The 16,094-nt window shown below is 33.8% G+C and overlaps 1 protein-coding gene across 1 annotated transcript; it reads left to right on the forward strand.

Moving 5' to 3' along the window:
- Nucleotides 1-304: 304 nt before the first annotated feature.
- Nucleotides 305-3,225, forward strand: LOC115443661 (V-type proton ATPase subunit e 2). Its single transcript, XM_030169147.1, has 4 exons — nt 305-659; nt 1,294-1,341; nt 2,157-2,244; nt 3,084-3,225. The coding sequence occupies exons 1-4, from the start codon at nt 484-486 to the stop codon at nt 3,114-3,116; spliced, it is 345 nt and encodes a 114-aa protein (XP_030025007.1). The 5' UTR covers nt 305-483; the 3' UTR covers nt 3,117-3,225.
- The last annotated feature ends 12,869 nt before the right edge of the window (nt 3,226-16,094 follow it).

Here is a 16,094-nt window from a genome sequence, read left to right on the forward strand (position 1 = left end):
TTGAAGTTTTATACATAATCGGAATCAACACATTACATTGCATTTCATTTTTCAACGTTTCTTAAGGGTAATTTCAATTATTCTAAAATAAATTGCACCTAAGTCAATTAGCGAGCCAACCATCGTATTGGTTAAAAGCTCAGTTGAAACCAAATCCTAATTACTTTCGGTGTTAACTTGATTTTTATTGTACTAACACTAAAATCTAAAATGGATTGATTTTCACATGACAACTATTTTAATACATCTTATCATCTTACTGGCACGCGTTCTACATTGATATGACATACGTCCATATTGATATACGTCAACAGTGCAACTCAATGGGTTTCAAAGTGCTTGATCTTCATTACAGATTATACTAGTGGACGTATACTAAATAATAAAATATTCTGCAAAAATAATACACTCACAAAAGGAATAGAAGCTAAGCTCAGACAACTCAATAGCTTTAAGAATATTTCGTATAACCGACGACTTATTATGTTTGGTGGTGACGATGGTGTTTTTAGTTTTGCTGGTAGTGGTAGTGGAGACGGTGATACCGACCCAGACTCGATGCTGGAGACTTTTTATACGCCTATATACGTCCTAACTGCAGTCTTCGGGGCCATTTTCGTTATCGGACCTATATTCGCACGGAAGGCAAAAAATAAAGAGTACTTAGTTTTTCATAATTAATTTAGTTTTATTATCATATCGTCACGGTAAGATAACTGCATCGCATTTGATGGTAAGTGGAGTGGCTTCCAGATGCCTCAACTGATAAGCCTCATAGCCTGCCAGGACAACAAAAAGTCTGCTTTAGGGTTGCTACTTTTGCTTTTTCATTTTAAAGTTAGCGTAATCAGTACCAGAAATTAGTTCCATATTTTACCACAAAATAGCGAGGTTTTTTATTTTTCTGGTCAATATATACTTTTCCAGTCGTCACGCTTACGCCAGTCTAATCAGTTTAGTGTTTAATGTAGTTTAATGATATCTGTCAAATTAATTCAGATATTTCCCAATTTAAGCAATGAGCGCAACTAAAACCTATTAGATAGTAGAAATGCGGGCTTTACATTTGTGCTCTATAAAACAAAAATTGTAAAATATTTAGATTATTTATTTTTTTAAATAGAGTCCTCAGCTCCGCCCACTTCTTGCTTCAATCTACTGCTGATTTTGCATAATGTAGGCATTATAAAGAGTGAAAACCCATAAAACCATAATATCTGTTCTCTATGCATCAGTATAATCAAATAGATCATACATAAATAAGACTATAATATTTTATTTCTCATATTCCAGTGTTGTCATTACCAGTATTATGATTGGAGCATTTTCAATGTGGTTATTGTAAGTATGTGAAACTTCCATAAATTATTTAGTGACGTTCCGGATATCCGTATCCGATCCATATCCGCGGATATCGCAGGGAGAAGAAAGATCCGTTTCTTTAACTTTTTCGGCGGATCTTTAACAGATCTTTTACTTTATTCATTTTCAATACAAACCACACACACCAAATATCCGTATTCAGATCCGTATCCGCCTGTGTACTTTGTTAAAGATCCGGCACATCACTAAATTTATTATTTAGATTATATTACGCAAGCCCATAATTACAAGAGGTGCAAAACGCTTTTACTTTTTAATCTAAGCCGGTAATAGTGGCGAAGGGTGAAGTTTTCCGAAAGGTAAGCCGACACAACATAGGTACTGTTAGGCATAAATGCGGACTACAAATTATTCTAATGATGATTATAAAAGGGAAGCCGGTACCTACCGGTGAAGAGTCCATATAACCGATTACTGATACCTATCAGTAATCGGTTATATGGACTCTTCACCACTGGCCGGTAATCAAGCTGCTTATAAAAATGATTCAAATTTGTCAACTTATTTGAACAATTAAACTATACTTCTTCTTCATTCTGTTTTCTTAAATATAAAGAAACCTATTTTAATATTTTTATGTTTTACTTAGGATTTGTGTAAAATTTAAGCTATAAATTTATATAAATAAATTTATATATATTCGATTAAGAATAAAAAATTTAATTACCTATGGAATAGAGCTGTATTTAATTCAACAAGTTGCTTGGCAAATTTTGTGTAAGCTGTTTATTTTTTAGAAAATACAATAAAAGTAATATATATTTTCATTGCAGCTGGGTGACTGTGTACATTGCGCAGATGAATCCGCTGATGGGGCCTCGGCTTGCAAACACCACTCTGGCGTGGATGGCATACGCTTGGGTAATTTGTTTTTTAGATGTAACACAATTTGGCAAGTATAAATAATTTCTTAAATCATCATCATTAACCCTGTATTATATACCGTCCCACTGCTGGCCACGGGCCTCCTCTACTACTGAGGGAGTAGGCCTTAGTCCACCACGCTGGCCTAGTACAGATTGGTTTACCAACACTCAGTCTAGAGAACTTCCCAGGTATGCAGGTTTCCTCACGATGTTTTCCTTCCCCGTTAAAGCAAGCGTTAATTGACAAAGTTTACACACATAATTTTGTTTTTTTTTGAAATTTCAGAGTTGTGTGCGCTTGGGTTTTGAATCTGCGGACATTCGCCTCGACAGTCTGTTCCACACCCAACTAGGCTATCACCGCTTTTTTTATTTATTAAATATCTCAAATTAATTTCACTCAAAGATATTTAACTTTTCAAATACAATATTTCTTCAGGACAGGAGAAGGCAATACTCTAATCTCTTTTCACATGTCATTTCGCATCTATAGTTTCGGAAATCCATTCGTAACATTATTATATGATTATACAAGGTGATGCTCGCGGCTTTGCTTGTGTGAAAAGCCTTTCCTGCTAAAAAATCATTTTTAGACTATAATTAGGATCACCTAAATCACTGTAGGGATCTATCTGTAAGCTGATAGAGCCGTTAATTAAAAAAAATATACCTAATATTTAACTTCGACACTAATGGTACTACGACACTTTTGGTGTGCTTGCTTATGTTCACATAATGTTTAGAAGTGGCAGTAAAATACTATATTGTGTTTTATATTGTTAAACTAGACACTTGTTGTGACATAATAAAAATAATATCTACGTTATATTCCAGGGCAATCCAGCAAAAGGCGAAGATGGGTACTGAATGAAGACATTTAAACATTGCTGAGGCGATTTGATTTGTACTCATTAATTTAGTAACGTGTGTAATGGCGATTTGATTTCTATTTTATTAATTAGTAGCGTATTTAATAATAAAATTAACAAAATATCTGTTTTATTAATTTAGCCTCAACCATATGAGTAATCTATGTTCAATCTAAAAGATTGCGAGCGCCGACAGCGCTCACCCATAAGTCCAGTGTGTTTGTATAAACCGGTCCTTGCTAGGCTAACAAACGTAGGATCATGTAAAAAAAATTCAATTGCAACTTTGGTTCTATTATGAATATAGGCAACAATAGGTATGCACAAATGTTAGATAAATAGAATATAGCATAAATGTTGCCAATAAACCCTTGGTGTCGATTCTATCGATAAAACGATTCTGGATTCTTTAATAATATTTTACTATTGAAAATAAAACGATCCAAAATTAAATTCGCAAATCGCCAACGTCTTTACGCTAAAACAAGTTTATAAGTTAGACTGTTAAAGTTCCATAAAAAGCTTCTTCCGAATTTATAATAGTTCATTATTATATGTGAAAACTAAATATATTTTAAAGCCAATCAGTATGTTATAAAATTACATTTCAACATATTGTAAAACGCTCTTTTTACAGTAAACATTATATTAGCAAAATAATTACAGAATACAATTTTAGACATTCTTTTGACAACGTCCAGCCAGAGAGAATAATAATAGAATAGTCGCCGCGTGACATATCTTCTCTTCTGCCAGCCAGACCGCGGAGCCGAATATTTCCGGAAACGCCCGATGTCATCGGTTAGGATAACGCCACGTAACAATATACTCTAACCAACGCACCGACTCAACATCATTCCATCTCAAGAGCGAAAATATTCACGCAACAACAAAACAAATTGCTACATAAACCCCAAAATTCTTCCACGCATGCACTCAATAAAGGGAATGCAATCAAAAGGCCAACAGAACGAGCGGTAATCGCGTACGCCCCCAAACAAATCCGACGATATCGCGAAAGATCAAAATAACATTTGTACCGAAATCATTTATCAGCACTGATTCTCTTTCCATTTGGCATCCCCCGGCCCACACCACGGCTATATTGCCCTACGACTGTTGTGGTGCGGACATGTTAGATGAGATAAAGCGATTTAGCGATTCGATGAGATAAAGCGATTTAGCGATTACAGCTTCAATAATATGGTCTACGAACATGAAATATAGCTATGGTATTTGTATTTTTTTTAAAAAGGTTGTCAACCAGCATTAATGTATTCTATAACCTTACCGTTAGAGAAAATGTTAATGTTATATACTTATACTATCATAAGGAAAAAGGACGTTTCATAAAAACATTGTACTTATATATATCTAAAGTAAATGTTGTTAAATTCACTTACCTTTTGCATTTTTTATATATTTAATTAAATTAAAAAAGCAATTTAGGTACTTCTTTTTTTAATGATGATAATATATGTAGGTTTAGAACTTTAAATATTACAATACAAATTACGATAAATTATATCAAATTATGCAAACATTCGCATATAATTATTAAACCTCGTCATTTGTTTTCGACATTCGTTTGTAAATCTAACAAGCAACATAATTTATTTTAATTCAATATGATATTCCAAATTATTGTTAATACATTATAATATGGGAATTATTTAAAGGGAAATACAAAACTACTTTTAACTAATATAAGTAAATAAACTTATTTTATTTTAATCCCGTTTATCGCCAAATCGCTACTGCCTACCGAATATATTCACCCGCTTAACATTGACGCGCAGCAAGCTAATGTGTTCCAGGGGAATAACATCTTTGGGGGGTGCTAGTCATTAATACTTGTTGGCGACGACGTTTAGATTAAAATTTAATATTTGTATTAACTTCTTTACAATTGTAAGTACGAACACACTATATATTTCTAGTTGGACCGTGTTTTACAATAAAATATGTAGTGCCTTATTTCTAAATAAGGTAAGAACGTATCTGTATTTTTTTTAGGACACAGAAAAGAAAACAGGTGAGTATTAGTGTTAAAATTAATGACTTGCAAATTGCGTAAATTAGTAGAAAAAGGGCTTTTATTTATTTTATTTTATTTCATAAGACTACCCGATTATAAGTTAGGAAATGATAAATTTAGTCAAAGCGAAAAATTTAAATTTACTTCACTCTAAGTAAATATGTATAAATGTAAATGTTACTTACGAAAACAGTCATTATTGGCCTCTCTAATTGGATTGTGCCTTGCGACTTGAAAGATGTGAAACAGGCATATTAATATTACAGATGGTTTCAATTAATGTAAATTAATTTTAAAATTGTAGTAAAATGTAATATCTGTCTTTAAAGTCATTAACCAGATGCCGGAGCAACACAGCTGATCTAGATAATAAAAATCCATGTCCACCACAGATAATAAAATAAATTAATAGCCGCATAACCTTTTTCAAACATTGTGTTTTCGCCCGCAAACAAAACACCCGTGTAATCTATAAAATAGTTGCAATTCGGACAAAAACCATTTCGGTAGGGTCATCCCTAACCGTAACTCAATTGTCGCGTCGGCTCTACATCCGATCTATTTTTTGTTCCACCAAATTCGCGCCATATTGGCGGCCGCCCCATCTAAATGATAATTCGAGGGCCCTTCTTACAATAAAAATTATTGCGGCCAGTTTATTTTATTACACTTTGTATTTGTTGGCCGAAATATTTGCACCGTTTGTTGCAGATTTGGAAATAGTTTTTGTTAGAAATAAATTTGACTGCATAGAGAATATACTAAATGCTATAACTGTATGGATTTTTTATGATTGTTCAGATTCTGATTTCAAATCAACTGAAATCCGTAATCAATATTCGATTTATTAAAAAGATTAAACATGCATCTTTCTTTTGATAAACTGAAAACAAAACGACATATACGTTTAATAAAACAAAACGAATTATACATGACAAATGTAAATGTAAAATTTTACACTATAACTACCTCTTTGATAACTACTAAATAGTTTCACTAAACGTTCTTCAAATTTCCACTATACTATTTTAAAAATGATTTCCTTTAAAATCATAAAATTAAGAAACCCTATATTCCCAACCTGTACGAACCGTATCAAATGCCACAAAATAGATACCATTTCGCGCCTTTTACCCTTTGACCAATTGGGTTACGATTCCTCACGCATTTGCGTTTCGGAAGGGTTCGCCTTCGTATAAATTTTCTTTTTCAGTTTATGGCTGAATACTTTTTTATTACCGGGATCTTTTGGTAGGCAGAATGGCGAAATACCTTGATTTGCATAAGTAATTCTGAACTACCTAAATATAGTTTGTGATGTAGGACTTTCTTTAGAATGATGAGTAAATTTATTACCTTTTGTATATTATCGTGTGCCACTCTAGGATTCGGTATATCCTTCTATATTGCTACCATTTCGAGCTCACCTAGAAGATGCTACGTAGAACATGTAAATTCTATCTTCGAAAAAAAAAATGTAATAGTAAAATGTTATTTTCAAGAAGATAACTAGGTGGTTTCATTTATTAACGCATGGTCAGAAAGACCCTGTATATGAAAAGCTATAAGATAAAAAAGAAAAAAGTAAAATAAATAAAAATAAAATGCTTTATTCATCACGTAAGCGAACATAGGAGCACTTATGATAAGTCAAGGTACATGGAAATATGCAATTATTACTTAAATAAAGTCGCTTACAAGATATCAATCAGCAGAAGCAACTCAAATGTTAACGTACAAAAACAACTTTCAAATTAATCTTTGACTGCCTCGGTGGCGTAGTTGTATTGCACGTCCGGTACAATAGCGCTCTGAGGTCCTGGGTTCGAATCCCGGGTCGGGCAAAGTGATATTTGGGTTTTTCTGCTCAGTATCAGCCCGGAGTCTGGAATTTGTACCCGATATGGCGATAGGCTCGCCCCCTATCACATCATGGGACGGAACATACTTGGCGAAAAGTGGGTGCCCTAGTTGCGCCTCTGCATACCCCTTCGGGGATAAAATGCGTGATGTTATGTATGTATGTATGTATGTAAATTAATCTTTTAAAGTGGCTATCATAGCTGCTAAAGAATCTTCATAAATGACCCATTCAAAATATATAAAACGATGTAAACTGTTAATAAAGTAGTCCATTTTGAATAACTGGAAAATTTCTTGTTATTAGTACTAAGAACATAAAATGAATGTAATCCCTAATAAATCAAACTAATGCTATCAGATAGAAATGACCTTTAACTATTGGAAATACGCAACACATTTTTGAATGTGTAAAATCAGCCTTAAATACATACTAATAGAGTTACAAGTATATACAAGATGTTAATAAGCAGTAATTAGGTTCGTAATGACTGTGTTTAAAAAATGTTTACAATTTACAAGTAATTATGAGCATTAATGTCACTCTTTAATAATAAGTTCTTAATGCATGTATAATACAGTCGTCGGGAAAATAGACATGACTATAAGGTATCCTATAAGTACTTATGTATCACATGTTGTTTCACTCTGACAAATTATTCACGCCTTTTACCCGCAGAGTGGTAGGCAGAGATGCAACTGGTGCACCCGCTCAACCGTGTTTATTCCATCTTATGGTGTGATGATGGCGAGCCTATTGCTATTTTGGTCACAAATACCAGACTCCGGACTGATACTGAGACAAAATACTTAATATTACTTTTGACCAGGAAATCGAATCTAAGACCTTAGAGCGGAAGTAATTGCGCATGCAATTCATTCATCCTAACTATACCAGTATATTTATCTACTCTGTTTTCCCTGCAGCTCCGCCAGCGTAAATATTTTCCCGGACTAGAAATCCCACTGTTAATTTTCGTGTATAAGAAGTAGCCACTATGTCATCCTATGAGTAAGTTTATCCGTTTGCCAAAATCCATCTGAATCCGTTTAACTGTTTATGTGTCAATGGGTAGTAAGTTGTTCGGTGAAAATACCATTAAGTAGGTATTTATATACTTTGGAAATAAAGTCCGCGTTATCCAAGCTTATAGTAAAACTATCAGTATAAAAGGCATCCTTTGTTAAAACTTCTAATCAATTATTTTTACTACAGTTTCCTGGATTTCCTCTTCTATTATCCTTGCCTGAAATTATAAAAGGAATATGTAGTAACACAAAACAAATTGTATTTGTTCACAACCAATATCCAATCACCATTCATCCATGAAAGGTTTTCCATCGTCAAATTACAAACATGTCAAAAACCCATGTGTATAAGAGTGTACAGCAGTAATCGACCACAAGACAAAGCTAGCCACCCCGGCGTTATCTCCCTTTCAGATCGCAATCAGTGCCGCCATGTTTGACGCCATTATGAATCAAATTCCCGCCTTTTTTACTTTTTCCATTCGCTAGGCACAGGCGTCAGATCTCACAGCCGATAAGTTCTTTATTATCCTGGATGATTTTTTAATCTATGCGACTACTTCGTGTGACGCGTACATTGTGGGGAAATTGCAATTTGAGAACAATGCGGTTGGTATCTGATTGCGAGGTTTAAGTAAATGACAGTCACTACTGAGTTTATTTGCTATTGACTATCTAGTTACCGGTTTAGTGTCTTGCTACTTGATTTGGACTAACGAAGATGTTACGACTGTTAGCTTGGACGATTTTAAAGTTTAGTAGGAAAAAGTAACAATGCAACCCCATTAGGTACTAAGGCTATCGTGTCTGGCCGAAGTTTGAAAGATTCTATATTTTAAACTCTAATAAGTAATGGATAAAAATCTAAGGAATATGTGCACACTTACGCCTTCTATTCTCGAAGGGGAAGGCAGAGGCGCAACTGATGGCCCCACTTTTCCGCCCTGTATATTTTTTCCTATAATGCGATAGGGGGTGGGCCTATCGCCTTGTTAGTCACTATTTCCAGACTTCGGACTGATAATGTGTAAAAAACGCAAAATCACTGCTCGACCCGGAGACCGTACCAGAAACCTCAGACAACTACCAGTGGGTCGGTTTTTGCTAAAAGTTTAGATCATTAATTGATCCTAATCAATCAATCAACTTAAAGTGTCGTTATTATCAGAAGACTATTTTTAAACAATCACTACCTACTAGTGAATGTTAGAGCTTAATCATCAAATTGCTACTGTTTTAATTTAGTAGAGTGAAACGCTGTAAATCATTTATTGACATCACTAAATAAAATACCTCTAAAAAGAACAATGCAAAGTCGATAATTACATGCTGAAAGATTTCACCAAGGCCTTCAAAATATTTACGTACAATAAGGTACGACGGGTAATTAAGAACAAAGTCCACCGCAAGTTTTGTTAAGTAGATTTTCCAATTTGAAACTCGTTACGCGTCGGACAGGCTCTTTGCCGGCGGCCGACGTTTTCACTTGGACACGAAGCGATTTATTGACAAACTTCCCCAAGCCGAGCGTTACGGATCCAAATTGTCACCGTTATTTACAACTTGCACAAACGAAACCAAATTAAGAGAGGCAGATGGAATTTGGATTTATTTTGACATCTTGATTACGAACGCGTCAAAATATATACGTTTTGCGCAAAGTTAATAATTATTATACTTTGTTTTGTTAGTAATTTTAATGTGAAATTTATTGCATTTTTGAGAAGTCTGATGAGTTCTTTTATAAATTATATTGTCGAAATTGCTACAATTCAACCTGATAGAAACCTATTTACGTCCAAAAATCGTGACAAATAAACTAAAATAGTTCTAGAAGCTATAACCACTATATATGATATTTTATCCATATGGTTTACTATCATTATAGTATTCACCGAAACCTATAGGATAGGTACGACCATTATTCCATAAAAGCTTATATAAATGTATAGCTCTGCCATTGCAAATGGTAATCATATCATGTTCAGTGACTATGGAGGCTGCAAAGTCTTCAAATCATCGGGAGAAAACTATAATATAAAAAAACGCGATAAAATTGTTTTATTCCAAAATCTTATCTTAATAATATATTTGTGTGTATTATAAATTCGAAATTTTGTGAAAATATTTAAGTGTTTGTTTTTTTTGTTTGAAGTAAACGAAAATACAATTGTAAGGAGTTGGATGAAATTATGCATACGGGTAGAATATGTCCTGGATAAACATAGGCTACTTTTTATGGGGCAATATTTCTCCTTTTTTTAAATCTGATTGTATAAATAGATGGCGCTGATGACACACAGTATTTTAAAGGCTTGTTGTTTGCTATGTTTGTTAAAGGCTCCTCACACGGGCAAAGCCGGGGGCAATATAATTATTCAATACCCATTTGGTATGTTCAATACAACTAATGGCATAACTGGTATAATAGCTTTTGTATAAATCACCTTTTTTCACAATGAAGTAAAAGCCAACAAACAAGCTACTGGAGATGTTTAATGTAAAGTAATTAAAACCAACTACGAACTTACAATAATGCCAACTGAATCTATAAACAAAAAGTAGCGCTTCGGTATTCACCTAAAAAGTTTATGAAAATTATTATAAGTCATGAAACATGGCCCCATTACACAAAATAGAATAAAAATTACCTAATCCATTTCTCCGTATAACATATTTTGCAAAACAAACTCATCAAGTTTAATGTAATTATTTGAGCAGCGGCGGCGCGTAATGGCGTCGTATCCGGAGACCGCCATTAGTGGCCATTTCCTGGCTACGTCCGCTCACTAGCGCCACACCGCGGCGAGAAACGGCAACACTTTAGCAGCCGATAAACGAGCTAACTAAACGACTCACATTTCATTTCCTTGCGTATATTTTATACACTATGGGCTAAAATAAACAGGAAATTGTCCACTTTCTGTATTGATACGTAGAAATATATGCGAACGATCGGGAAACTATGAGTTATGACGCCGACCCAACGATGAGCGGTATCAGTCCAAGAGAATGATGGTGTTGATTTTTGTAATGTTAAGACCGAAAAGGAGAAAGTTTAGAGTAGTTAGTATGTAAATAGAAACATTTTTTAATAAATTAAACTCTATGTAATGTGGACCGAAGGACTAAAATATCGGGTTCACGTAAACATACTACGTTCTATCTATCAAAGTTCTACCTACTATATATTTTAAACCTTACAATAAATAAACTCCTTTACCACTCGTAAATAAATTACAAACATATCAAAACGACATAAAGAACAATTTAAAATATAAAATCAAAATAAACCCATCAATGGCACTTCAATCTCGACCGTAGACGCTAATGGAGTTATCACATTGTGTCCACAAACAGCCGTAAGTGGCGGAAGCAGGTTCTTCATGGGAGGGGTGGCACGTGGCCCACGATCGATACACACACTGACATCAATATTCATAGGATTTTGTCATACTGGTCGTGAAATTTAAAAAATATTAAATATAGTTTAATTGATTTTTGGCGACATTCTATTATGTGCAATAATAGTTATGTCTGTCCGAGTAAAAAATATTTCTGAAATGTCTATTTCTGCCGCCAAGCAGCAGTGTGTAGTCATTGTTCTGTTCTAGTTTAAATATAATAAAATCAGTTAAATAAAATAATGTACTGGTGGTAGGTCTCTCATATGTGAGAGTTCGCCTGGGAGGTACCACCGCAATGTCTTATGCCGCCAAGCAGCGGTGTATAGTCACTGTTGTGCTCCGGTTTGATGGACATTGTAGCCAGTGGTAACTATTGGACATAATAAGACTTAACATCTCATGTCTCAGGATGGTGAGCGCAGTGGAATAAAAAAAGGTAAAAGGTATGTTTGTATGACATATTTATAATCGTTGGTAATTATGCTTAATAATAATAACAATAAAATCCTTTATTGAGACACATAAGTTACAATCTGTATTGTTACTTATAATTAATGTATTTTTAGTTCAAAGACAATGACATATTGGTCTGTTTGCTCAAATTAGGCAAAGGTTTCCTCCAATTATGTTTTTTTTTCCTATTTATCGCTGTCCTGATTCATGTTCTTGGTATAATAATTATATTTGAGTAATATTTAGTACTCTAAAACCCATTTAATATATATTACTGAAAGGAAATATCAAATTATCTTTCTTTGGACTGAAATAAACAGACCCAGAGCTCAATTGCGTAAGTCACAAACCACATATCTCAATTGACTTCACACGGTTGGTAGACTGCATTATAAAGCAGCTTCCCTTGTTTACATGCATTGTCAACTCCTTTAGTTCGGTTAAGTTTTACTTCTGGAAAACTTTGAATAATCCAAACCATTTCACTATATTGTGTGCCGTTGGGATCTGTGAATTATTAGTAACGGGTTTCCATCTTTATTTTAGGCAAATTCATTATTCATCGTTGATATTTTACATTATTCTTTTAGTAATAAGTATTCGTACATTTTAGTTTGTTTTTGGTCGCGATATAATAACATTTTGAAGTGTAACATGTTCACATTTATTTCTTACATTTAACGCTCTACGTGAATGTTTTCAAACGAACTTTTCACCTAAGTCACGAGTCTGCAAAATTAAAAAAGAAACGAGATGTCTGCTGCCTCGGGCGCGACGCAATCACCCGATGGATCGTCGGGAGCCGAACGGAATTTTAAACTGAACACAAAACAACACCTCGTGTTTTATTATATTAGCCCTCTTGTTTACCAAAACATTCGTAGAGAACTATTTACACTACGAAGCGGAACTAAATTACTGTTTTTAGGCCCAATTTGGAATTCAACTTTATTTTATTGACAGTAATTTTAAGCTTATAAGTTTTTGTTGTTTGTTTACTAAACCCAAAACGTTTAACGATGTTATAGTATTAAACTTAAAGACTTTTTCATTCTTACAATGTAAGCGTTTATTAATTTAGTAAAGTTGACGAATTTTAAATGCCAGTTGCATAACTAATGACAAGTATCATTACGCGAAAAATCAACACCGGAAATTACATTAAATTGAGTCAAATTGACAAAATGCATCGGGTTGATAGGTGGAGGTAACGACAGCATTAATTATTGTAAGTAGCGGGCGCAGCGCGGCGCACTGGCAGCGTGCGCCGCTGTCGATGCATGCTCGATGAGGCTAAATGAGCAAAACCACAAAATGGCGAAAATGGCGCTGGCCGCTTCACCATTATATTGATTTCGACGCCATTAAAACGAACCGGAAATTAAAAAGAAATAAAAACATATTGCTTTCCCGCGCACCCCGAACTTCACCCAATTTGTACGCGTTCTGTTTTCGAACATCGTTTTTGGAATGACGCACGAAAATGATCCAACGCGGCCGCGTCACCAACAAAATTAAACTTTATGCGCGTTCACGTAAAAAACTAAAATGTTTTCACTTGCTTTTTGACAAGTGACGTTTCACGCGTTGACGGTGGTGGGTAGGTAGATTTTATTTGGCATGCCATTATTGTCAGCGCGATATGATTATTATATTATCGGGCGATAAACGGGCATAAAAAAGATATATCGCGTGGAGGCAATCATCTCAAAACGAGAATTACGTCGTTATTACACTGTTTCATGTGGATTTATCGAGAATGTTCCGGACTAATTAGATTTCCGAGCCGGGCGCAGGGAGAGCATGAATTACGTCGATGATAAATCATGAGCTTTGCAAGTGTACGGATTCCGCGAATATTCCTACACCGTACACGATCATGTTCCTATGTTTGTAATTGAGTTTAGTCTACCACCTCGTCATGTGTTTACCTACGATTTAACATCTAATGCATGTATGGAGTGCTTAGCGCGTAAATGATTTTGCTAAATGTAAAAGGTACTGTTAATTACCATTTTATATGTCAATGTCGTACGCTGGGAACTGTTCTCTAATGTTAGTTATGACTATGTTTTTTTGTAGAAAGGGCCGGCGGTAACTGATGAATAGTATTCACCTTTACGAAGGCAGAGGATTAATAAGCTCATGATAGTGCTACTGATACCACCTCAAATAATTTAGCTTATTAATATTGTACAATCAAAAGGTAGCTCCACTACTTAATTTCATTTTATATTCATATACATTGTACATAATAACGTGGGCATCGTTATATATTAATAGATATATTGCTCTTATATTTTCTTCTCTACGTTTAATATACTTATATACCTAATAATAATAACAATTATTTGCGGTAGTTATTAGTTTGCGGGGATCTGACAGCAAATACAACAAGTCCGTATTGTAATACGACTCTACATACATCATAGTTTTTATTTCATGTGACATCAACGTTCACAGTTTTATAATAAATAAATCAAAAACTTATAGTGTGTCTAATATTAATAAAAAATTCATCTATTTTAGTTATGACGGCAAAACTAAATTGTTATATGATTTCAATTACGTAAATAAATAATAATGTTTTATTTTCGCTTTTGTAGTATAATAATTAAAAACGATAAGTATATAAATTAAAATATTATCTGGTATTTTTAGAGATTTTATATTTCCTCTTTAAAATTATTATATAAGATCGATCATAATTTTCTTAATAGTACGGTACTTCAACTGTAATAAAATTTAATATCTGTAGTGATTAAGAATGGATATTCCATTCTCCTACATTGTTTTATTCAAATACTTATAGAATCCATTGGCGTTACAATTTCTAGCTGCATACTGTAGAACAAGTGAACACATAACTTTGCTTATCCCACCACAAAGAATTCAATAATGTACGAAATGATATATTTATGATACTAATATGTTAGTAGTTTCCATGGAAATTGTTTATTACAATATCGAACTATATAAATAAATTCTGAAGACATTTAGATTTAATATCTTATTTGAACTATATAGAACATCCTTCTAAACACTTCATTGTCTTAGAATCAATAGTTATCTTTTCTTATTCTGTCAAATACCAAGAGCCTCCGCTACAAATCAAATAACATATTTTGTAACTTTGTATATATTTTTTTATTTACAGTACAAGGTCAATAAACAAGCATCAAAGAACAGAATTAAAGACCAGTATGGAATCATGACTACCTGTGAATACCTATAATGCCAAAGAAACCGTTCATGCGTTACCTACCTTCAAAAGAAAGGAAAAAAGATTTAGCGAGAATAGTGTTTTTCTATTGTCCGATATTATTACTTATCACACAAAACACAGTGGTTATCACTTTAAGTCGGCGTCTAAAATAACCCTGGCTGAGAGGGCGCTTCTCTACAGGTAAGAACCTGTAGAAAAGATTGTCTACAGTATGACTCTACCATTTAGTTTATTATGTATAATTAGCTCCTTTCTGAGACAAACTATATTTTTCAATATTACCCAATGTCCAAGTTTAGAATATCGAAGGTTTTCCATAATGAAGCTACTAAAAATCACTGATATATCGATTGGTCATTGTATTAAATATCTGTAATATGTTCTGATACGGCGGTGACTTGTAACGACTGAAGGGCTACATGTAAAACACATTAATGAGATAATGCCACTAATGGATGGCAAATATTGGAACAGCGGCGTCAATTAATGTGTCTATCTACTGAATTAGATAAAATATTACATTTTTATGACAATTCACTTTAAGGCGGGCTTTTTGTGGTGGTTTATTGCGTTAATTAACAGGCAGGGGTCAACTTATCAATGCTATTTTGTTTATCATAGCCCTATCTATCATAGTGTTTTAGTCAGAGAACTGATAGGTATGGCGCCTCCATAGAGATAACAAAAATATTTTGTCATTTTTTTTAATTTTTAGTTTTTCCCTATGAAGGGCAAAAGTAAGAATATTTAATAAGTTACCCGTGCGGTTAATGAATTCTAGACACTGGAACAAAACCAACGTTAAATTAAAGTATACATCCTTATAAAATATTCTGTATTATAAGTCTTACAATTTTATAAATCCATCGTTGCGCCATCTATTGAGAAGTAGCAAAACTAAAAAATATGGAATAATACTATTGGTCGATAGATGTCACTTTTACTTATTGCTAATTAGTCCGA

This window comes from Manduca sexta, chromosome 12 (assembly GCF_014839805.1).
Source record: "Manduca sexta isolate Smith_Timp_Sample1 chromosome 12, JHU_Msex_v1.0, whole genome shotgun sequence".
NCBI classification, from domain to species: Eukaryota; Metazoa; Arthropoda; class Insecta; order Lepidoptera; family Sphingidae; genus Manduca; species Manduca sexta.